General features: G+C 49.4%; 1 protein-coding gene across 7 annotated transcripts; it reads right to left on the reverse strand.

Moving 5' to 3' along the window:
• Window positions 1–783: 783 nt before the first annotated feature.
• Window positions 784–24,729, reverse strand: ECE2 (endothelin converting enzyme 2). Of its 7 annotated transcripts, none has more exons than XM_082393967.1 (19): window positions 18,558–24,729; window positions 18,065–18,289; window positions 17,720–17,855; window positions 17,290–17,505; window positions 16,704–16,828; window positions 16,441–16,587; window positions 16,224–16,289; window positions 12,268–12,456; window positions 11,433–11,575; window positions 11,035–11,149; window positions 9,557–9,667; window positions 8,511–8,609; window positions 8,325–8,402; window positions 7,694–7,797; window positions 7,407–7,517; window positions 7,214–7,281; window positions 6,842–7,032; window positions 6,639–6,734; window positions 784–4,500 (listed from the first exon to the last, which is right to left on the reverse strand). In XM_082393967.1, exons 1-19 carry the CDS (start codon window positions 18,594–18,596, stop codon window positions 4,486–4,488), a joined length of 2,274 nt encoding a protein of 757 aa, XP_082250093.1. In that variant the 5' UTR covers window positions 18,597–24,729; the 3' UTR covers window positions 784–4,485. The 7 variants fall into 7 exon arrangements, with proteins under 7 accessions (XP_082250093.1, XP_082250089.1, XP_082250092.1 ...); XM_082393963.1 differs by lacking the exon at window positions 784–4,500 and adding an exon at window positions 4,965–5,941 and having other exon boundaries at window positions 19,093–24,729; XM_082393966.1 differs by lacking the exon at window positions 784–4,500 and adding an exon at window positions 4,965–5,941 and having other exon boundaries at window positions 18,203–18,289.
• Between the last annotated feature and the right edge of the window lie 1,477 nt (window positions 24,730–26,206).

The raw sequence follows: 26,206 nt of genomic DNA on the forward strand, positions 1-26,206 counted from the left end.
ACCATCTTAAATCCACCTGCGGAGCCAGATGGAGTAGAAATGAATAGATCAAGCCCCATGCCCTAATGCGAAGTTCTGGAGCTAAAAACGGAACAAGATAAGGTCTTTGTCCTCAGTCTGTCTTTTGGTCTTCCTCTCCCTCTTATGACTTAGACGGGATGTGACCGACACTGTTTATGTCAGGACTTATTTTAAATGATATATATTGTTCGCACAACTTTCTGAGTTTGGTAGGATTGTGTCCATTTTACAGCGGAAATCATATAGTAAGTAGTAGAATCAGGATATGAATCTCGACCTTTGAGTCTCCCAAGTTCTTGAGTATTTCAGGCAAACCTCAAAGTTCTTCTGATCGGGCTATGTGTATATATCTAGAAGGTGAGAAAAGAGGAAGTAACTCTTCTCCCCTTCATCTGGTGGGAACACTCACCATTTGTCCTGGAGTCTTATTTTATGGGTCCTGAGGCATTAAAGAATGCAGAAAATGTTTGTTTAAAAAAACAAACAAACCACCTGTCACAGCACAGTTAGCATTGAATGAATGTTGGCTAAACATTTGTATAGATATTGATGTAAGGGTCTGATGCCCATTTTAAAACTTGTTGCTCTTTTCCACTCAGTGTTTGGATTCTGGGGATGACCTTCCACTTCCATCACCGGTGATGGCCCCAGCCCTAGTCTACTGACAGAAATTGGATGGTCCATAGCTGGTCTGCCTACTCTGTTTTCTGGCTTCGAGATTCCATACTTTGTCATGCTTTCTTCAGTCATCTGTAGAGGTATTTCTCCTAAATCTCTCCTATTTCCATGACTTCTTTCTATCAGATCTCAGATTTTGTCTTTTATACCAGTCACATCCCCACCAGTACCTTAGAGGAGACGGGGTGATATTGTGGCATAAAGCACAGGCTATTAACAGCTGGTGACTCCAGATGAAGAGTAAACGAATGTCTGTGTACTATGTTTCAACCTTTTTGTAGGTTTAAAATATTTCAAAATAGAAAGTTGGGGGTGGGTGGGAGAACATAAGCTTTAGAGAGGACAGACCTGGTATTTAAAACCAAATTCTGCCCTTCACCAGCTGTGATATTTGGGCAAGCTTCCTAACCTCTCTCAGCTTGGTTTCTTCTTCTATGAAATGAGAGTAATAAAGTATCTCCCTCAGAAGTTTTTATGAGAATAAAGTAAGACAGTGTATATAAAGTGCTTAGCTAGGTGCTTGGCAACTGGAGAGGAGGCAGTTATCATTTTCCAGCTTCCTCAAATTTGCAGGGCTGCCCCTTGCTCCCTACCTCCAAACACTCAAGCCCCAAACCTCTCTGGCCAAATGCAGATGTCTGGCAATTATTCTCAAGGCCTTACGATAACATTGATATCCTGCCTCAAGCTTCATTTCAGTCAAATTGCTCTCCCAGAAGCACTCCTTCCTACCATTTGGCCAGACTCCCAGCCTTGTGACCAAACTGCTCTCCAATCAGGGGACAGCCCATCCTACCACCTTCCTTCAAACTGCACCCACTGGCCAGCCATGCTTCCCCCAAACGTATGGCCTGAGCTATAGAGCTACACATTTTATGGATGGCTCTACTCATCTGAGAATCATTCGACCCAAAGTGTCACTTATGTAATACCAGAAATGCTTCAGGCCGGACACAGCATTGCACTGTTTCCACTGGGTTGCTACTTTCTTTGTGTGATATTTTTCAAAATCAGATTGCATTGTGGCCCTTTTACTGTTAATTCCCAGGACTGAAAGCACTTGTTACAATCTCCTTTTTTATAACTACTGTTACAACTTCCCTTCTCCAGGCTCTCACGTCTCATTATGCCCCTTTCATCTACCTCCTTCTGATCACCCTAAACATGTCACCATTTCTGAACATACCCTGCCCCTTCAAGCTGGATCAGTCTTTTCTTGTTGCTGTTCTTTCTGTATGGAATGCCCTTCACTGTTTTCGGCTAGCAAATTCTCCCATCCTCTGCACTCCAGCTCAGTATCACCTGTGTAGGAAGCCTTTCCTGTTCTGTCTTTCAAGTTATTAATTTCTTCCCTGTTCTCCTACAATGCTTGATACATACCTCTCCCTCCCTCCACTCTGAGCTCTTAGAGGACAGGAACTGTGTCTTGTTCAACTTTATGCCCCTAGCACCCAATCTAATAGCTGGCTTGTGGTAGGCCTTGACAAATATTTGTTGAATAAATGAATGAATGAATGGCTTTGCATTCAACTTCAGGTCACCTTTGTTTATAATAATGGCCCATTGGGAGCTCTCTTTGGAGCCCAGAGCTCAGCATTGGGAAACTGTCAGGAGTCTCCATTTGTGATTCGTAATAGGTCTACTGAAACTGTGCTTATTTTATGGAGATTCTCTTCCAACTTGACATTTCGAGAGCACTTCCAAGTATGAAATCATATTGTTTGGCATATGTTACTGTATTGTGCATGGGAATTAGTCAAACTTCCAATGGGATAGTGTAGGGTATGGCCCAGCACCTTACTAACTGCTCTCATGTGTCCACCCAGGAGCACCATCCATTATTCCCCCTTCTGCTTTAACACATCAGAGCATATTGCAGATGCATATTTATCAGCTTGGCAGGCTACTAAGGGTGAAGGTTACATCTGTCACTTGATGTTCACCTTGCCTTGCCCGTGGAACCAAGCACCTGCAGAGTGCTCAACAAACAGTGCCACCTGGCTTAATTTCAGGTCAGCATGTGCTTAGGTTTCCTGCAGCTGCATGGTTGTCACATGTACCTGGCCCGGGTGAGATGGGGGCCATGAAAGTGTACCTGCTGCTAATGGCCTCACTTGGAAGCATGATAAAATTGCCCAGAAGGCAGATGTATATGCTTGAGTCTAAATTCTGCCATGACTTAGCAGACTAAATGGTGATGATTAAGAACATCTGAATTCTAAATCTGAGGATCTGAGTTCCAAATTTGACTTTAATGCAATCTGTCTTAGCTGACACTGGAAGTTATGTCATCTTTTTCCTTAGTTTTGCCACTTGTAAGATAGAGACAATGATAGGACCTCCTTATAAGTTGTTGTGGGAATTTAATGAGGTGATGTTTTTAAAGTGCTTAGCACAGGCTTAAGCAAAAAAAAAAAAAAAAAGGGACTTGGTAATGAGGGCTGCTCATCATCATTATCATCATCATCATCATCATTTGACACTTGGACCTTTGCAAATATGGAGTTTTAATGCCACAGTGGCCAGCTGGTCAGTATCCCAAGCTGGCCTCTGAAATCAGGTGTCAAGGGAAGGGCAAGGCTTTGTGATACCAAGCCTATCTCCTCTATCATTACAGTGACATTATAAATCTCACACTCTGTGCAACACCCAAACTTCACAAGCCATTTCTTAATATTTCTTTGGCTTCTGGAACTTGCTAAGCCCCTGAATTCACTTCTTAAAACATTAAAGCTGATCTAGTCCTCAGAGATCATCTCATCCAACCCACTTATTTTACAGACTGCTAAGGTTACTGAGATCTGAAGAGGGGATAAGCCATGCCTGGTGTCACAGCTTGGGGTTGACAGAACTGGAGCCAGAACCAGATTTCCAGACGTGATGGCCCTCCTCTTTCCAATACACTTTGCCACCCCTCCTAGAGTTTTGCTCTCAGAGCAGAGACTCAAGCCATGCTTTCCCTTGGTCTTAGAGTTCCCAAGGCCACTTTTCCTTTTTCTCAGTAGGCAGCAACTTCCTTCCCTTGGTGAGCAGCCACAGTTCCAAGTAACTTGACAGAGACCCACATACAGCTCTTTATGGGGACAGCCTGATGCTGGGACGGGATACAGACTGTGGGACATGTGCTGGTGCCATCACCCAGGAACCACTGACCCCAGCAGCAATCACTGACAAAGCTTCACTCTTACCCCCCCCCAAACTTAATAAACCCACACCTACTTACACCTTGGGGAACACTGCATTTTAAAGAGAACTGAGACTGGACTCTTTCCACTGCTTTGCTCTGGTTCTCATTTTACAGATAAAGAAACTGAGGCTCATAGAGGTTAGGGAACCGGCTCAAGCTCACACAGCTGTCAGAGCTTCAATTTCAATCCAGGTCTCTGACTGCAGTGAAGTGTTTACAGTTAGACCTGTAAAATGGAAACCGGAGCACTTATAAAATATGTTGCTGCGAGGATCGGGTGAGCTTATGAAGGTGAAAGTGCCAACAGAAGAAGAGTCACCTGAGGGAGGGAATCACCTTATTCCTCTTTCCGTCACCAGTGCCTGGCACATTATTGGTAATCAATATACTTATAAAAATAAATCTATGAATATATAAATTTATAAATAAATGAAGGAAGGAAGAAATGAGCCACCTAGCAGAAGTGCCTGGAACACAGAGGTATTCAATAAATGCTCCGTTTCCCTCACTTGTTCTGGAGGGTGGCAGCCAAACCTGCAGTCTCTGTGCCTGGAACTTGGTAGGCCTCGATGAGCGTGTGTAGGTGGGATGAGCGGCTCTCAGGAGCGCTGAGCCTTTGAGAACATGGAGAAATGCATGTCTTCTCAGCCACAAGCAGAGGCTGGTGCTCCAAGCTCCAGGGAGTGAAATGCTACCTTGGCCAGGGCTGCCCTCCACTGCAGGGCAAGGGCCACCCATCTTCCAAGCTGACCCTGGCCAAGTAGTTACCCAGTCTCAGTGTCAGACCCAGCTGCATGCACCAGTGGAGGGCCGTGGCAAACGCTTCCAGCTATAGAACAGCCAGTGATGGAACATGGCCACCAGTGAGCGGAGGATGTACTCCACTTGCCAGACTCAATTTCATGCCATTCCTCCATCCTGCCTCTTTCTTTGTCTTCTTGGGACTTCAAATTTCAGTCCCCTGTGTCTGGTGAGTGAGTAAATGAGTGCCTATAAGAGTACCTGGCATACAGCAGGTACTCAATAAATACTGGTGGAATGAATAAATGAAAACAGGACTGAAGGAAGAGACAGGCTGACTGATGCGTGTCTGTTTATTGGCACAGGGTCCTACAGGGCCAAGACCACTCCTTCCCCACCCTCTTTCCTGTAAAAATAAACTCTATCCTTCCCTCTCCCTGCTCTATCTGCTTTCCTGCTTGGTCCAGGGAGAATCAGTTATCCCCTAAGACTTGTACGCCGAGACACAGGGACTAGCATCCCCTCCAGGTACACTCTTCCCCTCTGAGCCCAGGGAACCTGGGAGGCAGCAGGAAGGTTCGTGAAGGCTTCCACTAGGAACTGAGCACAGGTGTATTGTCAGCGAGGGCTGGCAGCAGTATTAGGAGCAGCAGCAGGAGCAACACGGGGTGGGGGCCACCCCGAGGGTGGGGCTGAAAGGAGCTCCGTCTACTCCCGAGGGAGCACTGAGTGAGCCTTGGGGAGAAGTGTGGGAGGCACACCAGCCGGGCCCTGCGTGGTCAGCGTGTGGCAGTCACCGCAGGCCCCGTGGCCACCAAGCCCAGGGAGCTTGGGACTAGAAGAAGTGGACTGCTTCCTGTGGGAGCTGGTGCCCCCTGCCCACGCCTCCTCCAGGCAGGGTGACGCGGAAGAATGTCACAGTGAATGGTGGGGGCTCTGCTGGAGGCAGGGACACCCCCAAAGCAGAGGCACGATGTGGTGGTCGAGGAGGGACTAGGACTCATGTTATCTGTGGTGTGGAGGGGCCGGACCCAGCCCAGCTGGCATTTGCCTTCTCCAAACCGCAGAGCAGACAGCCTCGCTGGGCAAGCTGCCCCAGGCCCTGGCAACAGCTGGCCATTTCTCCCCGACCCAGGTCTACCACACCTCACAAAGCTGCCCTGAGTTCATGGGGGAGCCGACAGGGCAGCCGAAGTGCCGCAGGAAGTCACGGGAGTTGGCGAGCGTGCCCAGCACGCGGAAGCGGGCAGGGCTGTGGGGGTCCGTCACCAGCCCCTCGTGAGAGCTCTCGGGTGTGCGGACTGAGCACCACACCTGCAGGCCAGGACAGACACGGGGACACAGGGTGTCTAGTGCGGGCAAGGCCACTGCCCCAGCTGCAGCAGAGCCGCCCCAGGGACACATGGCACCACCGCCCCAGGCCCTGGGCTCCGGGGCCTCAGGGATGTAGGAGAGGGCTTAGACGGAGTCTCAGCCCCGACCCCTTGCCATCGGCACCGAGGGAGGAGAAAGCGCCCTCCCTCTTAAGGGCCTTTCAAAGCTGCCTGGACAATGGGTTGCCCAGATGGATGTGTCCCAGGGGAAGAAACCCAGCCCCCAGAGGCTTCCTGCTGTAGTGCAAAGTACCTGGGGGAGACCCTGCTGAGTCTGCCACTTACTTTATTCCTGGGTAGCCCTGGACGAGCCACTTTGCCCCGCGCTTCCGCCTCCACAGCCACCTCACAGGAGCATCGTGAAGATCAGTCCCGCTCCCCACCCCTTGCCCCATCAGGCAGGGCAGCCCTGCCCTTCGAGATCTGCAAAAGCCTCCTGAAGCCTTCTCCCTCCTCAGCCCCCCTCACGTGCTTTTGTGGACACCGCCAAAAGGCTTCACGAGGCCTTCCCAAACCACTTTCCACACTCCAACTTCGGCCCCATTTCCCAGTCCCTTCTGCATGCCCCAGACTTCTAAGGACATGCCCAGGAGGTTGTAGGAGAAGGGCAGACCCCCGGCCTCCCAGGAGGGCAATACCTGGGCAAATCCCACAAAGAAGAGCTGGTGGTTGGTGAGCCCCACGGCTGGTAGCTGCTGCTCCTCCCCATGCTTTCTTAGCCATGCTTTGTAAGCCTGGGGTTGGGAACGGATGGCAAGTCTGTCGGGGCCTGCCCACCAGCTCCACCCAGTGCCCTGGCCCCCCAGGGCAGGTGAGCCTCAGCCACCAGGGGGCCACTCACGTTGTAGGCAGCCTTAAGCCCTCCGTTGTCAGCGATGTTCTCCCCCAGCGTCTGGCGGCCGTTGAGCTTCTCCCCGTTGACCTGGTACTGGCTATACTGCTCCTCCATGCAGGCCGTGTGATTCCGGAAGGCTGCCAGCGACTCATTCTGCCACCATGGCCGCAGGTTCCCTTCCTTGTCATACTCGCGCCCTGAGGAGAACTAACCTTTGCACCCCACCGAGACCGGAACTCAACCCTTGGGGGCACAAGTGCCCCCACCAGCCCTAGTCCACAGACCCCAGGGTCCACGGGGCCTGCTTCCAACATCCCAAGGTTTTGCAGGAGCCACTAGGAATTCTAGGCTGGAGGAGACAACTGCATGGACCTCTACCTTGGTCATCAAAGGCATGTGTCAACTCGTGGCCCATCACCACGCCGATGCCACCAAAGTTCAGGGCCCTGGTAGGTGAGGAATGTTGAGTGAGGACATGGTGGGGGGACTTCTAGATCCCACCTCCAGCCCTGCTCCCAGCTCACCCACAGGCCCAGGCCCCAGCACCCAGCCCCTCCTGCCTCAGACACACTTGGGGTGGTTGCGGGCGTAGAAGGGGGCCTGCAGGATGCCGGCGGGGAAGACGATTTCATTCTTGGTTGGAAGGTAGTAGGCATTCACTGTCTGGGGGGTCATACTCCACCTGGGGGAGGGAGAAGCTGAGGCGGAGCCTGATTCTCGATGCCCAGCAGCCCTGACCTACATTCTAGAAGAACCTCGTGCCTCATTTGGGATCCATCTTGCCATCCCCTTCCCTCAGCCCTGGAAACCTCCCGTACGTCTCCTGCTGCCCCAAGTGTCTGCAGCCCCCATTCTTACTGGTCCCGGCTGGGAGGCTTGCGGAGCTGGTCAGCCATCACCTTAGCAGAGAAGTTGTACAAATTCAACATGTTCTGGAAGAAGGAATCTTCAGACACTTCATACTGTGGGAATGGTAGGAAGTAGAAAGCCAGTGAGAGAACACGTTGGAGAAGATAATAGTCCCAGTTTGGCTACTAATTAGCACCCTTCTGAGCCTCAGTTTCTTCAACTGTAAAATGGGTTTAAAATATCTAATAAATAATAATTGCCAATATTATGTTGTAGCTGCTTTATTTTTTTTTAATACTATCTCCTTTTATTCTCACAACAATCCTATCAGGTAAGTGCTAATAGGACTCCCTTTTACAGATGAAGAAACTGAGGCTCAGAGAGGTTATATAAATTGTCCAAGGTTACAGTTAGGTAAAAACAGGTTTGACTACAAATCCCTGCTTGTGAACACTGCATTCTACTGCTGTCCGGCCTGCAGCCTGGCACACAGCCAGCACTTGAGCAATGCTGGCTGCCTGCACTTGCCTCTGAAAGGCAGCAACAAGTATCTCCTTCCCTCTCAGCACTTGAGCTCCCATTCCTGAGCCCTGTGCCCCCCACAGGGCTAAGGTTCAGTACTGATGGGCAGGGTACTCACCCCATCATAAACATCATCCAGCTCTTTGGGCTCCAGGATGAAGTCTGGGAAACCAATCATATCATAGATGGCATCTGCCTAAAGAGACCAGGTTAAGGGTTTTCCTCCCCAGGCTCCCCAACCCCGCCAAAACTGTATTCTCCATCCTCACCTCAAGATGGCACCCCAACCCTGGCCACTGCTCACTTTCTCCTTGGCTGCCTGGCGGGTCTTCTCATCCATCCAAACCAGCTGTCCCAGGGCCTCCTCAAAGGCAGTCCGGATCTCGCTGATCATCCCCTCTGCCTGGGAAGGAGGGTGCACAAGTCTGCCTCCCACTCACATTAAAGCATCCTTTCTCCCCGTCTACCCTAGTGCCCCATCCCCCCTAGTGCCCCATCCCTGTCCTTCCAGAGGAGCACATGGGAGTACCCAGACTCTTGAAATAAGGCTGAGCATCTGGGCAGGATGAGAAGGAAACATGATTTGTGAAGGTACTGGGACTGTGGTGGCTTTTTTTCTAATTAATCAAAAAACTGGCAATAAGTTAACTGAATTAACATTATAATTTAATGTAGTGCATTGATTTTTATCTGATTATGAAAAGAAGACATTAATAGCAGAAAATGTGGAAAATTGAGAAGAGTTGAAGAAGAAAATAGACCATTTAAAATCTTATCCCTCACAGATAACTCCTTTCAACATTTTGATTACCTATGTCTAGTGTCTTCCCCTGCTGGGATATTCATATATATATATATATATACACACACACACACATATAATATGGAATTATGTTGTGCAACATATATATATTTCATAACTTACTTTCTTTTCACTTAACAATCATCAGTTTTAAGGCTGCCTCATAATCCAGGCTAATCACAATTTGTTTTTCCAGTCCCCTATGCTGGACATTTAAGCTGTTGTCATTTTTGCCTATTATAAACAACACTGCCATTTACATCCTTATAGGTAATATTTTAAGCACAAACATCATTTCCTAAAAAGTAAACATTATTTTTCTAATTATATAGGTAACATAAACTCATTGTAGAAAACTTGGAAAACACAGAAAACTTTAAAAGACAAAAACAAAAAAAAGATCCCTCATAATCCCAACCACCCAAAGTAATCACCATTAATTTGTCGATGAATTTCCTCCCAATTTTTTCCCTGTAGGTACATACAAACATGAATGGTGAATTTTAACTAAAACAAGGGGCAGTGTTGGAAGGACCCTGAAGACTCACAATTTCCTTACTCTGCCGGTCAAACGTGGCCTTCACAAAGAGGGAGCCCAGAGCAAAGCCAAGAGCGTCGTCCGTGTTGGAGATGCAGGTCTGCCACCTTGGAGTGCAGGACTGGAAGGGGTAAAGAGCCAGGCCTCCTGGAGATGGCTCTGCCCTCCGGTCTGAGGGCCTTTCTCTGTCTCTAGGGCCAACCCCTCTCAGCTCTGCACATAGGAGGCCTGGGTTTGGGGTACCATCTCTCCCTCAGACTCCAGGGAAAATGAAGGGCAATATCGCAAAGCATGCCAACCCCAGCAACGAAACCTCAGGAGGGACATGTGTGCTGCCCACTCTATTTGCAGTACTCTCCTCCTCTTATGTTTCTCAGAGGCCCACTGGGGTCCAGACGTTTCTTTGCTCAGCTGCACATCTCAGTCTTATATCCAGTCAGTCCCCCATACCAGAAACCTGGGAGTCACCAGCTTCCTCCATCTCCCTACCCTCACGTTCAATCTATCACCAGATTCGAATACTAACTCTGCTTCTTAATCGTCTCCTCCGTCCATGCCGTTGCCACTTCCCTGTCCTATAACACTGTCACCTCTTGCCTGAAGATTGCAGTGGCCTCCTAACTAGACACTCGACTCCATTCTCATCCCCCTCCCGTCACCCCCTCCATCCATCTTCCATTTAGCTGCAGAAAGATGATCTAATACATAAATCCAACCAGGTTACACATCTGCTTAAAACCATCCCAGGTTCTCCATCCCTGAATCAAGGCCAGGCTTCCTAGGCACAGTATTCAGGTCCCTCCAAGGATTGCCCCAGGCCCGCCTCGGTCTCTCCGGTGCCCTGTCCTCAAAGTCATGCCAGAACACATGCAAAACTACCACGGTCCTTCTGGCCTCTGGGAATTTACACATGGTATTCCTTCAGCCTGGAATCCCTTTTCCCTGGCTTTCTTGATGAACTCATTCTTCAAATGTCACCTCTTCAGAGAAGCCTTTCCTAATGCCCCCCATCCCCCAGGTAAAATGTGCTGTCTCCACCTCTGTCCTACAACACAAAGAAGGTTTGTCACTCAGTGTGAGCACTTATCACCCCAAAATATAATGTTTGTTTACACGTCTCCTTCCCCCACTTAACAGGGCTTCTTGAAACTAAGAACTGCATTTATTCATTTTCTCCTTCACCCTCATCATCAAAGTTGAGTGCCTACACATAGCATGCACTGGGTAGGTGCTTCACTTACGTGAACTCAGTCCTCATAACAACCCCACAAGAAATTCCTGTTTTACAGACTAAGAAATGGAGAGTCAGAGAGGTGGGGGGATATGCTCAAGGTCCCATAGGCCAAGAAATAGAGGAGTTAGGAATGGAACCCAAGTCAGCCTGATTCCTAATCCTGTGCTCCATGTGCAAATGGTGCCTGACACACAGTGGGTGTGAAGTGTCAGCTTGACTGGATTGGAAGGTGGGAGCAGAGTCAGAAAGCCCACCTTCTTGGTGCCATAGAGGGTCTCCAGCAGCTTCTCTTGTGCAGACTCAAAGCGGCGATCCAGGCTTGATGTTGTCTTCTGCACCAGGTTCCAGATCAGGTAATTGTTCAGGACACTGGCATTCAGGTAGCCAGAACATATGGTAAAGGCAGGTAACATTTCCACCCCAAACCAGCTCTACCAGCATGCAGACAGCAGGAGTCCCGAGAGGCACATGTGGGAGCTGTCCCATAATCCCTCTCTCTTACCCTGGGACCACACACCTGCCTGTAAAAGTCAGGTTGGAGCTAGGTGTGGAAACAGAGACCACAAGTGGGTCCCCTGAAGCCCCGGCCTAGGGGAAGAGCCTGCACAGAGCCCTGAGCCCCACCCCTGACACCTTGGGCTCCACCCCCCACCTTGGCTCTGTGCGGTTGATGAGCTCTGACACCTGCTGCAAATAATCCATCCCATACACCACCACAGGCTCAGAATCACCCAGCTCCAGCGGTGACAGCAAGAAGGACAAGAACTCCAGCCAGTCCATGGAGGGCGCCAGGGCCTGTGAGCAAAAAAATCTCAAGCGTCCCTGCCCCCTTGGCTTTCAGCAGACCACTCCGCCATTGATACAGTGGAGCTGGGAGCCCTTTCCATTGTCATAGCAACAGCTACTAGCTGCTTGGAGGCCCCTTCCTATAATAAACCCGTTTTCATGCCTAAGTGCTCTTCAATCAGGAAACCCAATCACATATCATACAAGGAAAACTATCATGTGTGATATTTAGTTGGGCTGCAGATATTCAAATATCTTTCAGACAGTTAACAAACTCTCCAGATACCACCCAGGTTCCCTACATACCTGGCTCTCCTCCAGAACCCCCCCTTACCCAACTTTTCCATAATCCAACGACTAAGAGGCTGATGCCTGGCACAGTAAGGGCCCTCCAGGAGATGCTTCCATTTCTCTTCTTATTGTTTTGTGGACATCTTGTATAAGTTGTCATAGATTTTTAACATAATCCCTGTATGCATCCCCAGACAATATGAAAGGGACCAAGGGATGGCCCAGTGGGGGTGCCCTAAAATGGACACCACTTTTCCTTCCAGGATAGCAACAGTTCAGCTGGGAAGCTCAGAGAAAGCAAGGAAATGAGGAGAGGCTTGGCTGCCTCAGACAGATGGCATGAAGGGAAGCTGGGTGGCCTGTGCCAGGGCTGGCCCCCCCCAGCTGTCTCTGTTCCCTGCCTGCCCCACCTGCAGCTCTGCGATGCTCATCTTGTGGTAGATCCTCTCCTCATCCCGCCGCTGGTCCTGGGGCACCGTGATGTTGGCCAGTTGTATCTCCAGCTCCAGCACCTGCTGCATCTGCTCCCGCGTGGAGGCTGGATGTCCTCCCAGCAGCATTCCCAGCTCCTCCATGTAGTCCAGGTAGGCGGTAAGCACCTGTCAAGGCCCCAAGTCATCCTCAGAGCCCAGCAACAAGTCCTGCCCAAGGCTAAGATGACTATTCTGGCTGCTACCCCTGCTCACCATCTCTTCTGCAGACCCTCCTCACTGTCTCGTCTGCAGACCCTCCTCGTAGAAGCTTTCCTGGATGACCCTTATCATTTCTGTCATACTGCTTATCACCATCTGCTAGGATCTTTTTTTATTTATTTATGCAATTGTTCATCACCTGTTTCCCCAAGGAGAAGGTAAGTTCCAGGAGAGCACTGTTCCAAGTTACAGTGGCTTATTCACCACTGTATCCCAAGGGTCTGGAATAGGGCCTAGCACAGAATAGGAGCCCTGTAAATATTTGTCCAGTGGATGGATCCGCTTCCCATACTGCTCTGCCTTCTCATTTCCTAAAGCCCTTCTACTTTTCCCAGCCCATCAGTGACCATGTGCCTTCACTTAACAGCTGAGTGGACCCCAATGGGGAATTTGGTCCACAGTGGCTTCAATTTCCTTCTACCTCCCATCCTGCCAGGCCTCAAACTTGCTGCCTTTCCCTCTGGTCTCCAAGGGGGAGAAAAGCACAGAAAAGAAATATTTAGTGACTACATGTATATACATGTATCAAATTCTCTGCTGGCGTTTTACATGTAATATATCTGCCCCCTGACCCTGCGCCCACCACGGCAACTCCATAAAGTATTAGTTCCATTTTACAGATGAAGCTTGGCAAGATTACATGATTTGACTCATACCACAAACTAGCAGATGGCAGAGTTGAAATGTGGCCCAGGCCTGATGACTCCAGGGCCACAATCCCAGCACTGCCTGGGCTCAGAACAAACCCATGTCGCCTCAGCACCTGCTGGCACTTGAGCTGCATGGGGGCAGGGGCTGTTTGTTCTGTTCTGCACTGTAGTCGCAGGCTCTAGCACAGCATCTGGCACATAGTAGGTGCTCAATAAATATTTGTTGACTGATGGATGAAAACCCATGCACAGACCCTCAGCCCTGCTCAGCACTGACTTCCTGTGGTCCTCATCCCAGGGACCACTCTCACTCTTGCCCTGAAGCCACACCCAGGGCTCCTTTAATTGCCAAAGGCCATCTCCTCTTCCACTTTACTGAGAAGTTTTAGATCCCTTAATATCCATTCTCTGCACTTCAAAATATCTCCTTTTTCCCACCTCCCCTCTTTCTTGCTGCTGCTGTCAGAAGAAGAGGTTTGCATACCAATTCCAGTTATCCCAGCTCCTAAAGTGGATGGTTGGTTCAACCAGTGATCTTGCCCCGACCCCCAACTCACTTACCCCTCTCTCCCTACTTCCTTACTTTCAGCTTAAGACTTGCCTTTTTTTTTAAAATGTGGTTTTTTTTTTTGGCCGTGACACTCGGCTTGCGGGATCTTAGTTCCCTGACCAGGGATCAAACCTGGGCCCCTGGCACTGGAGGTGTGGAGTGCTAACCACTGGACCGCCAGAGAATTCCCAATACTTCCTTTGGCACTACAGCTTCCCCTAGATGCTGGCACAGGAGACTTCCTACCCAAGACAACTGGTGACACACTGAGAGCTGAATTGAGGCTTCTCCTGCCCTTTCCTGGGGGTCAGACCATGTGGTTCTCTCCTGAATTCTCAAAATTCCTCCCCTAACTCAGGTGATATCAAAACCACACATCTGTTCATAACATTCTCCACTTTTGAGTTTCCTATTCCATTTCTTTGGGATAAATGCTAAACTTGACCCATAGTGTTTATGTATAACATGACTCTACCTACCTGTCCAGAAGGACTTGGCCCACTCTCCCCTCCTACTCCCCTCTCTGATCTGTCAACAAGTCACACCCCTTCCCACCTCAGAGCCTTTGCATCAGCTGTTCCCTTTGCCTAGAACCCTCTCCCTTCCCACAGCCTACCCTCACCCTAGGACCAAGCTGGCTCCCTGTTACTGCACTCTCGGAATGCCATGCTCCTCCTCTTATAACAGTCCCAGCAACTGTACACAGGATAACTGCGCTTGGCCATTTCATGCCTTCTCCCCCACTGAGTGGCAGTGTCTTGTTCACCACATGCTAGCGGAGGGTCTGGCTGAGGGATGCTTGGTAAGTGTTTGGGAGCGAATGGGAGAAGGACAAACCCCTCCTCCTGGTTGTCCTTCCCCACAGAAGTCTCTCTTTCTCCCGCTGCCCTTGAAATACAAGGATCTCCTCCTCCTTCTTCTTTTTTTAAAAAAAATATTTATTTATTTATTTATTTGGTTGCACTGGGTCTTACTTGCGGCACGCGGGCTCCTTAGTTGTGGCATGCAAACTCTTAGGTGCGGCATGCATGTGGGATCCAGTTCCCGGACCAGGGATCAAACCCAGGCCCCCTGCATTGGGAGCACAGAGTCTTATCCACTGCACCACCAGGGAAGTCCCAAGGATCTCCTTCTTTTCCTTCTCTAGTCTTACCCTTTCTCTCACTTCTCCTAAGCCTTTGTCTAGGCTTTTAAGGAGATGCCCCTCAAGCCTTCGGCTCCCTCCAGGCCCATGCTCTCTCCAGGACCCCACCCAGCTTTCACAGCTGTCTGCTGACCTCTGTACAGAGATGACACCCAGGTCCCTCACACTCACACGTCTGAAATGAGCAGCTCCCACTCCCTAAGGGTCTGCCACATGCAGAAGCATAAACTTGCATCCTCCTCCTGCCTCCAAGCACTATATGAGGTAGATGCTGTGATCCCCATTTTTCAAATGAAGAAACAGCCTCAGAGAGCTTAATCAACTTGCACCAAGCTACCAAGCTGGGACTAAAATCAAGGTCTGACTTCAAAGTCTGCCTTTTTCCTGTGATATCACCACCTCCCCAATGTGCTTGAAGCTGGTTCTCCCTGTAGGGACCCCAAATTCTCTAAGGACCCCTCCATTCCACCATCATTCAGGTGCACAGCCTCAACTATCTTTACCTGTTCCTCCTTCGACTCATCTCTTCTAACATCCAGGCATCAACAATTCATGATTTGGACTTGATTATGTCTCTTGCATCCTCCCCTTCCTGACTTTCCTTCTGCCACTTCCCCCATTTGGGTCCTCACAGACTCAGAGCCTGGAGTACTGCAGACATTCTTAACTGATCTCCAGGCTCCCTCTCTTGCATCTACTTTTCACACCCAGCCATACTGCCTTCCCAAACTAGTTCCTACCCACCTTTCCACTCTCTCATCTGCTTTGAGCTCTACACTTTGCCAAACTGGACCCCTTCCTGTGGTCCAAACACGCCTTAGCTATTCCTTCTTCAACACTTTTGTTTAAAATCTGAGCATGCCCTCACCCAGTCCTAGATATTCTACAGGGCCTGGCTCAAATGCAACCTCCTTAGGAAAACTTCTCTGGCTGCCGGGTCTCTCCTGAGTCCCAGAGGCCCTCTTTTGAGCCATGTTCTCAGCTATCTAGGTCTGTGAACCAATCTACACTGAAAGCTTCCTATGACAGTGGCTCTGAAATGTATGTCTCACAGTAGGTGCCTGTAAAATGTTTTCCTGGAAGAGTAAGAGAAAGGAAGGAAGGAAAGAAGGGAAGAGGAAGGGAGAAAGGAAAGGGAAGGGAAGAAAGGAGGGAGGGAAGAATGCAGGGAGGGGAGAATGAAGAGAGAAAGAAGAAGGAATGGTAGTCGGCTCACTAGGTGACAGGATAGGCTCACCTTCGCCACTCTGACCCTGGGCAAAGGGAAAAGTAAACAGGGATCAGCCCAGCTCAGGGGGGTCAGGGTGGATATTCTGAGGATGCTCCTTACTTTCTCATTGGCAGTCCTGTTTAGGTAGTAATCTCGAGAGGGTAGAAAGAGCCCAGACTGGTCCACCTGCAATAGCAAGGTAAAGAGTGAGTCCTCCCCGCCCTGAAATCTGGACTCTTGTGCGGGGAGCCACCCCAGCCAGCCCATCACAGGGGAGGGGAGTCTGGTCTCAGCAAATAGTCCATAAGTCCCTCCCCACCCTTCCCCAGCCTAGTACCTGGATAACATTGCTGTTGGAACTCTTAGAGTCGGCACTGATGTAGACAGTGAAGAAGGGGGTGGCCCTGTAGGTCCCTGCTACTGCCTTCAGCACCTCCATGAAGTTGTCCTGGTCCCAGGGCCCCGTAACGTTCCAACCACCAATCTGAGTAGAGACCATGGTGGCACCTCTGGAACAGGGGCCCCTAAAGCTTTCTGGGGCCACATCCTCTCCCAAGGCCTGTGCTGCTCCCCCACCTGCAGCCCATCCCGGGGGCCTACCTTGTCAATGAGGTCTCGCAGCGGCTGGGCTCCCAGCTCTTCAATGCGCTCCACCTGTAGGCAGGAGAGGTAGAAGCGCTGTGTCTTCCGCTCGGCTTCACTGCTGGAGTTGAAGGTGGTGTTTTCTGTTGAATAGAACACAGGTCCGGGTGGCAACCATGCTAACTGCTAAGAGGGGTCCTGGACCCTTGCTTGATCCCTCTCCTTGCCTTCTCAAGGGGGTAGTCCTCCTAATGTAGACCCAGGACGACTGTCTGCCACAGCAAAGTGTAGCTTCCTCTCCCCTGTCCAGGAAGACTCTCAAAGATCTCTAAGCACTACAGACTCCTTGGTGCCTACCACACCTCAGCAGTGCTCCAGAGTGCAGAGAGGAGTCCCTTCATTAACCTCAGAGGTCTGCCCCCTCAAACTCATCTCCACCCCTCAGGAGCCCCCTGCTCTCTGCATCCCCTATGCCAGGAGTGGTGGCAGTCATCCACTTATTCATTCATTCATGGACATTTCTTGAGTACCTACTAGGTGCCGAGCCCTGTGCTGGGAATGAGGCATGTACTTGGCTCAGTGCCTCCCGGACAGGCCCATTTACCGAGCAGGTGCTTCAGTATGGCCTGGTTCTGGTCCCAGAGGCTGTTGAAGGTGTTCCAGCGAGAACGCCCATCAGGCAGAGGGTTTCTCCGAATCCAGCCTCCGCAGGAGAACTGGTAAAAGTCCTCACAGGGGCTCACCCCATGGTCCAGGGACTCCAGGATTTTTCCGGCCACTCGAATGCAGGCCTCTGTGAGGCAAGTGCTGTGGGATGGGTCTGTGGCAGGGGACATGGGGGGTAGTGGGGTGGGGGACTGTCAGTCAGTCTAGGAGAGGCAAATGCTTTGGGAGGGGCCGTGACAGCAGGAAGGTTGGGAGAAGGGAGAACAGCTGGGGGAAGGCTGGCCCCACCCAGGGAGAACCTTAGCAGCCCCTTCTGCCTCCAGAGCCCGCAAGCTAAGAGGGCTGATGACAGGAGTGGGCCCACCTACCTCTGTGGTACTGGACCCACAGGGCCACCAAGCAACCCAGAAGCAGTGCAGCCAGCAGTAGAGAGACACCAGCCAAGACCAGCTCCAGCTGGGTGTGCGAGCCCAAGAGGTGCCTTGTCCTCTTCCGGAATCCCACCTGGGGAACAGAGGGGGACCTGGAGCTAGCAAGCTGCAGGTGGGCGACCCAATCACAGAAGTCCTCCCAGAGGGTGAAGGCACAGGCAGTTTCCAGAGCCATGAAGCAAAGACGCTAACAGGGTTAACTTGGGGCACAGGGACAATGAAGCAAGCTGAGTTGATCCCTCAGCCTGTTTTGTGCAACGTCATGACTTCGAATCGCCTCACCATAGTCCTAGCGCAGAGGCCAGAGATGGAGCGGAGGTGGGGGCAGGTGACCCTCCAGGGCAACCCAGAGCTCCCGGGTGTGCCGGCCGTCATGCCAGGGCGGGGGCCTGGTGAGACAGGGATGACCCCCTTGCCCACCTCCACGGCGTCCGGGGAGGCCCCGCCCTCTACGGGGGTCTCGGGTGCGTCTTCATCCCGCAGCGTGGCGCGTTTGTACTCCACCATCTGCCAGACAGTCGGGGCGCCAACCCAGGTCAGGCAGAAAGAGCTGCGCGCCCACGGCCCTGCCCCGGCGCCCCTCGCCCGGCCTGGCCCCTCCTGCATGAAGTGCGGGCTCCTTCCCTCCGGCCCGCCGGGCTCTCCGGCCTGGGTCCCTCCGACCCCGCCCGTCAAGTTCACAGCCCCTTCTCCGCGAGCCGGCGCCCCTTCCCGACGCCGCCTGCCCCTCTGCCTCCCCCCAACCCCGGTCCTTTCCCCCGGGGCCCCCACTCACGTTGCCGACGCCGCCCATCTCCTGGAGCGCGACGCTCATGGTGGAGTCGGGGCCGGCGGCACCTTAGGGCTCCCGGCGGCTGGCCCTCGCCCGGGCCGTGGCCTCGGCCCCCGGCCCGGCCGCGCCACCGCCCTTCATCGCAGCAGTCGCCGTAGCCTCTTGCTCCGCTGCCGCCGCCGCCCCCGCCTGCCTGCGCCCCCCTCCCGCCGCGGCGCCGCGCCAGGGGTGGGGGAGACGTGGGGGAGGGGGAGGAGCGCGCCTGCCGCGCCCCGCCGTCCGCCCGGCGCCCGGTCCTCGCTCCGGGTGCCCGCGGCCAGCCCCGCAGAGCTGCACCCAGCCTGCCGCCCCAGCCGGAGCGAGCCGCCCTGCAGAAACGCCGGAGACTCCCTCTCAGCTTCGTGGTCAGCACCCATCCCAGCAACACCCTCTTGCAAGCCTCCCGTCATTTACATTCCTTTGACCCAGGCCCAAACCCTGCTGATATTTTTTGGCCCAACTCCCCAGATTGCAGGCCCTCCCCATTCCCTTTAAACACCTTTGAGAAATTATGCTCTCATGGAGAACGTCTTCCCTCAGCTGTCCGCACTGCCCCTCTTCAGCCAGCACATACAGAGCAGCACAGAGGAGGTGACCCACATTCAGGACGTCAGCACGATATCTATACAGGGAGCACATAGACCCAAAGTACACAGGCAGGCACTCAGCCCGACACACGGTCCACACACACACACACTCACCACTCACAGAATGCACACACTGCATATTCACACAACATGTATACACGCACCAGGCACCCAGACCCAACATATGTTCTATACTGAGGTTCTGGACACACACAACACACATACAACACACACAAAGTGCTCGGACATCATGTTACACACAGCCCACACTCTGAGTCCACCCTTACATGTTGCTTCAAGACTGCACTTTTACTCTCCCAGATAATTGTTGTCATCAGATCATCTCACAAAGGAAGGGTTACAGATGGTAACAAATCGGCAGGGAAAAAAACAGCTATGCACAGATATTTAAAGGAAAGACGAGCTAACACTTCTAACTTGAGGAAAGCAAATCACTTTATTTGGGAGGTTTACAAGAAAAAAAAAAAAAAAACCCCACACACCAAGCAATATTTAACTGAAAGGCAATAGTGTGGCATCTATGCATCTGCCATCTGCCTTCCATATTGTCATTCCTTAATCAAGCCTGGTGGTGTTGCAGTCTGCTTCACTGAAGAGTGCCTAGTTTTTTGTTTTGTTTGTTTTTTTACCACAAAATTTTAAAAAGTGCCTCATCCTCATCCCGCCTCTCTTTTGCAAAAGAGTATATGGATTTGACCTGAGAAGGCTTGGAATGGTAACAAATCCACCACCCATTTCTTGACTCTCACCTCAGTTCTCAAACCTCTTGCTGTGAGCAGTTCTAACATGGAATGCTCTTGTGGCTGAGAGAGGGTAGGTGATGAATGGATCAGGCTGAGAAATGTTGGATTGCTGTCTTTTGGCATTTTCCACCCCAAAATTGCATGTTCTCAAACAAGAGACAGTACAGTGTCATAGTTAGGATGAAAGATTCTGGATTCAGACTCAATTTCCTCTCTCGTAAAATGGAAATAAGAATAGTACCTATTTCAAAGGATGGTTGTGAGAATTAAATGAAACAATACTTGTAAAATGCTTAGGACAATGTGTGGCACGTAATGAGTACTCTAGCTGCTATTATTATTGTTGTTGTTGCTATTATTAAAAATCCTATAGGTAGAAATGAGAATTGCACGGCTGGAGGAAGCCTGTTCTGTTTCCCAGACGGTAGAGTAGGCACATGGGTTCTAGGTTAGTCAGGGGTTCCCTGAGCAAGGAACTTTCACATCCAGCCACACTGTGGTCTGCAGCAGCATGACCTTGGGATATCCACATAGGACAAGTCTCTGGAGTTGTTCATGTTCAGTCTGATGACAGTGTGGCATCACATCACTCACCTCTTTCCCCTCTCCCCCAAGCCTGGATGAAGCGAAACATGGCAGCAGGGTCAGTCCTGCCACATGGAAGATTCCACCATGACATGGCCATGTGAGTATAAGCAAAGCCACTTTGTAAGGACTTTCTGGCAACAGGTTCATTAGAATAATCCCATGGCTGCTGCAATGACGTGCTGTAAGTAGCCAGCTTATACAGCACTGTACCATGGCCAGCCACTGCTCTAGGTGCTTTACTTCGATGTACTCATTTATCCTCGTGGCACTTATGAAGCCATTTTACAGATGAGGAAACTGAGGCATAGAGAGGCTGAGTCACACAGCTAGTAAGCAGTAGAGCTGGAATTCAAACCCAGGCAATCTGACAGCCCTCTGAAGAGCAGGTTGGCAATATGAATCAAAAGGAGGATATACTTCCTCCCAGCATTAGTTGCTAGTCTTCTGCCACATCTCTGGAAGAGTAAGGGGAAGCACATAGTTTTCAAGCCAGACAGACCTGGACTCAAATCTGGGCTCAACTCTTTACTTTTTTTATCTATATTAATTTATTTGAAAGCTCTGACCTTTCACTTTTCTTCATCTGTAAGGTGGGAACAATCATCCCTATCTCAGAGTATTGTTGTGAGAATTAAATGCAAACACATAAGAAAGAGGTTGGTACCTGCTTTGACAGTGTTCCCAGTTTCACTAGGTTTGGCCTAAATGGACATTTACTTTCCATGCCTCTTTGATGACCCAAATCATTTATTAGGTTCACAGCTATTCCTGAATGCATGTTAAGTACCCTATGTATAAAAAGGCTTGGAGGTTGCTCTATTCTTTTTTTTTCTTTTGGCTGTGCTGGGTCTTTATTGCGGCGGCACGTGGGCTTAGTTGCCCCGAGGCATGTAGGATCTTAATTCCCCCGACCAGGGATCAAACCCATGTCCCCTGCATTGGAAGGCAGATTCTTAACCATTGGACCACAAGGAAAGTCCCTGCTGTATTCTATATTTCTATTTTTTTTCCTCTGTGTTTATAACCTTTGACTCTGTTTTATTCTCTCACTGTTATTTTCTCTCTCTTTTCTGCTCTTCTTTTCCTATAAGAGTAAGTTTTGGGGGTCTATTTTTCTCTAAATTGACTGTGAATTGAGAGGGAATGGAAAATGTTTATGTGTTAACTTACAAGAACAGTATAGTCATGAAGATAACAACACACATTAATGTCCAGTGTTGACAAAGATGGGGAATGTGGGCACTGTCATATACTGCTGGTGGCTTAAAAACTGATACAGTGGGGCTTCCCTGGTGGCGCAGTGGTTGAGAGTCTGCCTGCCAGTGCAGGGGACACGGGTTCGAGCCCTGGTCTGGGAGGATCCCGCATGCCGCGGAGCAACTGGGCCCCTGAGCCACGGCTGCTGGGCCTGCGCGTCTGGAGCCTGTGCTCCACAGCGGGAGAGGCCGCGACAGTGAGGGGCCCGCACGCCGCGATGAGGAGTGGCCCCCGCTTGCCGCAATTGGAGAAAGCCCTTGCACAGAAATGAAGACCCAACACAGCCATAAATAAATAAATTTTAAAATAAAAGAAAAAACAAAAAAAAAACTGATACAGTCTTTTTAGCAATAAAAGGTATGTGTACATATTTCCTGACCCAGAAAGTTGAATTCTAGGAAATTGTTCTAGGAAATAATCATTATCTACAGTATGCTTGTATCAATTAGCTTTGGCTGTATAACAAACCTCCCCAAACTTCATGGATTAAAATAGCAAACATTTATTACTTTTCATGTTCAGTAGATTGATTGGGTGGTTCTTCAGGTCTGGGTTAGCTCACCAGGAGCTGAATGGTGTAGCTGAATGACCTCATTTACATGCTTGGGCCTCAGCTGGGATGGCTGGGCCCAGTCTCTATGTGGTCTCTCCTTCCCCAGGAGGCTAGCCCAGGCTTCTTCATATGGTGGTCTCAGGATTCCCAGCAACAAAAAACAGGGCAAGCCCTAGTACATAAACACTTTTCAAGCCTCTGCTTGCATCACATTTGCTAATGTCCCTATTGAGCAAAGCAAGTCAGGTGGTCAAGCCCAGATTCAATGATGGAGAAATAGATTCTACTTTTTTTTTTTTTAAATATTTATTTATTTGGCTTGCAGGGTCTTAGTTGCGGCACGTGGGATCTTCACTGTGGCATGAGGAATCTAGTTCCCTGACCAGGGATCGAACCCGGGCCCCCTATTTTGGGAGTGAGGAGTCTTAACCACTGGACCACCAGGGAAGTCCCAGATTCTACTTCTTGATTGGAAATGCTATTAAATATTTGGGCCATTTTTCTCCTACAACAAATGTTCATCTCAGCACTGTCTATAATAACAAAAAAAAATGGGAGGGGATTCAATGTCTGAGAGTAGAGGGCTTGTTAAATAAATCAAACATCCATACAATGGGATACAATGCAACATTTACAAATGATAGAAAAGAAGAGTTAATACTATCGGGAAATGTTCTCCATATAGAGTTAAGTGGAAGAGAAAAAGAATTACAAAATCTCATTTTATTGAAGCAAAAAAGTAAAAAAGCATAGGTTAAAAAAAAGAGATTGGAAGGACATGCAACAAAATGTGAATCTGAATATATCTAATGATGAGGTTACGTTGAACTTCTTCTTTATGCTTTTCTGTATGATAGCTAACAATTCTATTGTCTAGCACTTACCTAAGCACTTTATGTATGTTAACTTATTTAATCCTCACAATGACCCAATGAAATAGAGTCTACCAATATCACTGTCCAGATGAGGAACTTACAACACAGGGAAGCTTAATAACATACCTAAAAGTCACACATCAGGGAGAAGGCAGATCCTTGATTTGAATCTAAACTCCGTGCTGTTAACTACTAATCTCCTTTCTAAGTCAACTGATTTGTCTAGGGTCAGAGTGTGATGTTTGATAAATGGACTATATCATCGGTTTTAAATCTTTTTTTTAAAAAAAATCACTAAAACCTTTTTATTGCAAATGTAATATACTCCAGAGGTATATAGAATAAAACATGAACTTCATTCTGCCAGGATCCCAGTACCATCCTCAGAGATAAACATTATTAGCAGTTGAGTATGTATCCTTCCTGCTCTTTCTTTTATATGCATTTACATACCTAAATACACTGTTGTGTGTGTGTAAGTGTGCATACGTATGTATACACACATATGAAATCATACTCTACACTTGTTATTTGGTGATATTTTGGCAGGCCTTGGAGATCTTACTATGTCAGTCCACACAGATGTGCTTCATTCTTTTTTGTGATTTATCAGCCTCTGCTAAATAGAAGAGTCCAGAAATACCCTCATGGTGTAGGCTTCCCTTGAGTGGACAGGGTGGGAGCAAAGGGTCCGGGGAGAGCTTAAGGAAGGAGAAACATGATCATGAGAGATGCGAAAAGATGACCCCAAAATACTTGTAACTGATCGTATTTGTTTCCTAGGACTGCTGTAACAAAGTACCATGAACTGGGTGGCTCGAAACAGAAACTTATAATGAATTCCCTGGCGGTCCAGTGGTTAGGATGATGGGCTTCCACTGCAGGGGGCGTGGGTTTGATCCCTGGTTGGGGAACTAATGCCTCGTGGTGCAGCCAAAAAAAAAAAAAAAAAAAAAAAAAACCCAGAAACTTATTCTCTTACAGTTCCAGAAGTGAGAAGTCCAAAATCTAGGCAAGGCCATGCTCTCTCAGAAGGCCCTAGGGAAGAATCCTTCCTTGCCTCTTCCATCTTCTTGTGGCTCCCAGCAACACTATGTGTTCCTTGGCTCGCAGCCACATCACTCCTATCTCTGCTTCTTCACGAGGCCTTCTCATGTGTGTATATGTCTTGTTCACTTGTCCTCTTCTTACAAAGACACACCAGTGATTGAATATAGGGCCCACCCTAATCCAGTATGACCTTAGCTTAATTTGACTAATTAACATCTGCAAAGACCCTGTTTCCAAATAAGGTCTATTCTGAGGTTCCAGGTAGACATGAATTTTAGGGGGGACCCGGTTCAACCCACTACACAGGCCTACAATTTCCACTTGAATAAAAGTGTCATTAATATTCAATTGTCAAAAGGCATATTATTCTGCTGAGAACGTATGGATTAATCCCACTAGGTTTTGAGGGGCTTTCAAAAGAAATTCAATGCATTTTCACAAAAATCCAAGCAAACTTTACTTCATTTTATCTGTGAAAATGAATTTTCATCTCATGGGCAGGGATGCAGAACATCAGAATTTATGTAAAGGAGCATAATTTAAAGAAGTCCCTCCGTGTGGAAAAATGAAAAAAAAAAAAAAAAAAAGAAGTCCCTCCAGGGCTTCCCCGGTGGTGCAGTGGTTAAGAATCCGCCTGCCAATGCAGGGGACACAGGTTCGAGCCCTGCTCCAGGAAGATCCCACATGCTGCGGAGCAACTAAGCCCGTGTTCCACAACTACTGAGCCTGTGCTCTAGAGCCCATGCGCCACACCTACTGAGCCCACGCGCCACACCTACTGAGCCCACGCACCGCATCTACTGAAGCCCGCGCTCTAGAGCCTGTGCTCCGCAACGAGAAGCCTGCGCACCGCAATGAAGAGTAGCCCCGGCTTGCCGCAACTAGAGAAAGCCTGCACACAGCAACGAAGACCCAACGCAGCCAAAAATAATAAATAAATAAAAATAAGTACATTTATAAAAAAAAAATTCCCTCCAAATTTTCACAACATAGCTGAAACATATATTACTATATCTTTACAATTATGCACTTATGTCCTTTGCTTTAATCACAATCCAGCATGTACCTTACAGGACTAAGATTATTTAAGAAGGATCTCCAAGTTAAATTGTTGTTCCTTCAGTCTCCCTCATTCTGAGGGGAGAAACGAGAAATGTTTCAGTTCCCCACCCAGTGCTCTCATCCTATTCTTGGCAAGAATCTGGATGGCCCCTTTAGCACTTTTGGTAGGGGCAGCTCATTACCTCCTGAGACAAACTACTTCACTTCATGACAAGTTCATCTACAAAACTGTCATTATGTAGGCTCTATCATCTCTAGGCTTCACACTAGAACATGGAGGCTCAGAGAGGTATGCATATTATGCAAATGAATGAGAAAAAGATGGGAAGGATATATACGAAAGGTTTTGTGTGATTTTTCATATTTCCCTAAAAGGTTACAAGTACAAATGAACTAATTTTTTTTTAACTAATGTTTTAAAACTAATTTTGGGGCCATCTGTTCAAGGCCACACAGAAAGCGGCAGAGGCTGGATTGGAACCCATTGCTGGACAACCCCCTGCGGGGGTGGAATTTTCTGGACTCTCTCCTAGTGACCCTGAGCTCCAGCTTCTCCTGTCCTTCCAGGTCTGGAGGCTCCTCTCACTCCAGCTGGGCCTCCACCTCCAGCTTCAGCCCTCATCCCAGAGGCTAGGTAGGACACAGCAGAGGAGGGTCTGATAGGGATAGGACTGTGGTCTTGAGTGAGGCCTGTACAGAGGCAACTCTGGCGCTTCCCAACCTCATCCTGGGGCAGCCACCATGGCATTCGCCTTTGTGTCCCCAGGACTAACACGTGGTGAGGAGTTGCTGGAGGAAGGAGACCCAGCGCCAGGAGCTAAGTGATTTAGAGGGAAGGAGAAAAAGCGCTTCAGCGACGGTGGAGAACTCTCCGCCT

The sequence above is a fragment of the Balaenoptera borealis genome (assembly GCF_965194805.1).
Source record: "Balaenoptera borealis genome assembly, chromosome: 5".
Taxonomy (NCBI): Eukaryota; Metazoa; Chordata; class Mammalia; order Artiodactyla; family Balaenopteridae; genus Balaenoptera; species Balaenoptera borealis.

Coding starts and splice junctions, on each gene's coding strand:
- ECE2 (XM_082393962.1), bottom strand. CDS start 18,596: ATGAGCGTCGCGCTCCAGGAGATGGGCGGCGTCGGCAAC. Junction 9,668..11,034: donor CCCTCTATGGCACCAAGAAG/GTGGGCTTTCTG, acceptor TACCCCTTCCAG/TCCTGCACTCCAAGGTGGCA. Junction 6,735..6,841: donor GGCTTAAGGCTGCCTACAAC/GTGAGTGGCCCC, acceptor TCCCAACCCCAG/GCTTACAAAGCATGGCTAAG.